This window comes from Theobroma umbraticum, unplaced genomic scaffold (genome assembly GCF_002168275.2).
Source record: "Theobroma umbraticum cultivar Fairchild unplaced genomic scaffold, ASM216827v3 scaffold_228.0, whole genome shotgun sequence".
In the NCBI taxonomy this organism is placed as follows: domain Eukaryota; kingdom Viridiplantae; phylum Streptophyta; class Magnoliopsida; order Malvales; family Malvaceae; genus Theobroma; species Theobroma umbraticum.
The window spans coordinates 760,069-762,147 of NW_018397274.1; the positions used below are offsets into that span (position 1 = coordinate 760,069).

Consider the following 2,079-nt stretch of genomic DNA (forward strand, 5'->3'; position numbering starts at 1 on the left):
ATCGCACGGAACCAAATAGTGTGAGTGCGGCTTTTGGATGATGTGGCGAGAGAAGATTGGTTGAGCTGAAGTGTTGGAAAGATTTCGGACTCTGTCTGTCCCTTGGCCAGTAGGCCTTCGGCCTCTGGACTTTAGGCCAACTGCCAGTCAACGCCCAAAGAGTTGAGTTTGTGGTTAGCCACTTTCCTCTCTCTTATTTTTGAGCTTAGTGTTTGAATTAAGCAATTACTACTTATACTCTATCTATCAAAGAATTCAATGTAGTCATTGCATAATAATGTATAAAATATTTTATTTTTTATTTTTTAAAATTAATAATATTAATATAATTATTAACAAAATTAAAATTCTATAATTATATATGTTAACGTAACATTCGATTTAGTTGATTCTACATCTTACTTGATGTAATGATGAACGTGACAATATGATGTTTTACTAATAATATAATGCAAGTATTAATATAATACACGACATCGATATGATTTGACCTATATAACAATTTTGTTTTATTTTATTTTATTTTTTTCTCTCCTCTCAATTTTTGTTCTGTCTCCTTATCCCGTCTTTATGGTTGAATCCAAGCAATTGCCATTCCTGTTTTGTCGATTGAGGTCGGATTTAGTGTCAGTATGGTCGAGAAAAATAGCCTGAACAAATCAATTTTCACCTGAACAAGATTAATAACTATTTATACATCAATGTCAATATAAAAAATGACAAATATTATTTTGAGTAATAATAATTAATTAACTTATTAATTAGAAATATTTATTTAATTTATAATAAAAATATACAGTTTAATTTAATGCAATAAAAAATTTATTTAAATTTTTTTAATTAATTTAAAGATAATTTTTAAATATTATGCCATGATTATTATATTTAAAATTGAGAGAATGAAAGAAAAAAAATTCAAAAAATTAAAATGTACTCATAAAATTTTTTACTTTTATTTTTAAAAATTTTGTTTTCTTTTTTTTCAAAAAAGTTAATTTTTTTTAACAAATTAAAATGGGCGGTTTCTTCAGTAGTTCACAAAGTGATGACCACCGACTTACCTCCAGGTCTATAAATTTTGCTGGTCCCTGATCATATTGAGCGACTTTCCGTTCTTGTTACTTGCTCTGAAATTAACCATGTCAGACGATTTCGAAACTTGTTGCCATGTATGGGATGTCGACTGGGAAGCCCCCGAGGATGAGTCATTCCCTTGTGCTACGTTTAGCATCAACATCCAGGCCAGGTTCACATCGGCTTTTGACGACGACGACGACGACGAAGAAGAAGACCACGAACCCTGCTTTACGGAACCTGAAAGTGTTGTCTTTGAGAAGACAGAGGAGGTGAGGGTCGACCGTTTGATGAACGAGAACGACAGCGTCTCCACCGTGAGAGACATGCTCGTCTCCATGGATGTTCCCGTTCACGATTTCATGGTGGATAAGATCTTGGCCTGCGCTCACCGTATGGCGACGGCTCAACGGTACAGGACTCGAAAGGTTTTGAGAATGCGTGTGGAGATCGAGGCTGTCGTCGGTGAACTTCCTGTTTATGATGATGATGATGATGAAGAAGAAGACGAATCAGAAGAATCAGAAACGGCGGCATTAATGGTGGAGAAACTGAGGAAAGTTGTGGTTGACAGGCCAAATAGTTGTTGCACAATCTGCCTGGAAGATTTCTTGGTGGATTCGGAAGCCACAAGCATGCCTTGCTCCCATGTTTTCCATCATCGCTGCATTCTGCCATGGCTATGCAAGAAAACACTTTGCCCATCGTGTCGTTCTGAATTATCTAGTTGAATTAGGATTTTTTTATTTATATTTTATTTCTTGAAATTGTTAATATTTCTTGATAAAATTTTAATAAAAAATGAAAGATATTTTTTATGAAGAATAAATTATGGTAGCAAATTGATATATAGCATAATGTTCACATAAGCTCTTAAACTATTTAAAAAATTTAAATAAATTTTTTTATTACATTCAATCAAATTATTATATTTTTATATTAAGTCAAATAAGTTTTTATAATTAATCATTAAGTAAATATCATTAGTCAAAATACCATTTATTA

At 32.5% G+C, this 2,079-nt stretch overlaps 1 protein-coding gene across 1 annotated transcript; it reads left to right on the plus strand.

Annotated features, from left to right (window-relative positions):
• The first annotated feature begins 1,139 nt into the window (after window positions 1-1,139).
• LOC110427259 (uncharacterized) lies at window positions 1,140-1,805 on the plus strand. The gene has a single exon (XM_021442739.2). It carries the CDS (start codon window positions 1,140-1,142, stop codon window positions 1,803-1,805), a length of 666 nt encoding a protein of 221 aa, XP_021298414.1.
• Window positions 1,806-2,079: the final 274 nt, after the last annotated feature.

What these genes read in the sequence shown, in the direction of transcription:
- LOC110427259 (XM_021442739.2), top strand. Translation starts at nt 1,140, where the DNA reads ATGTCAGACGATTTCGAAACTTGTTGCCATGTATGGGATGTCGACTGG.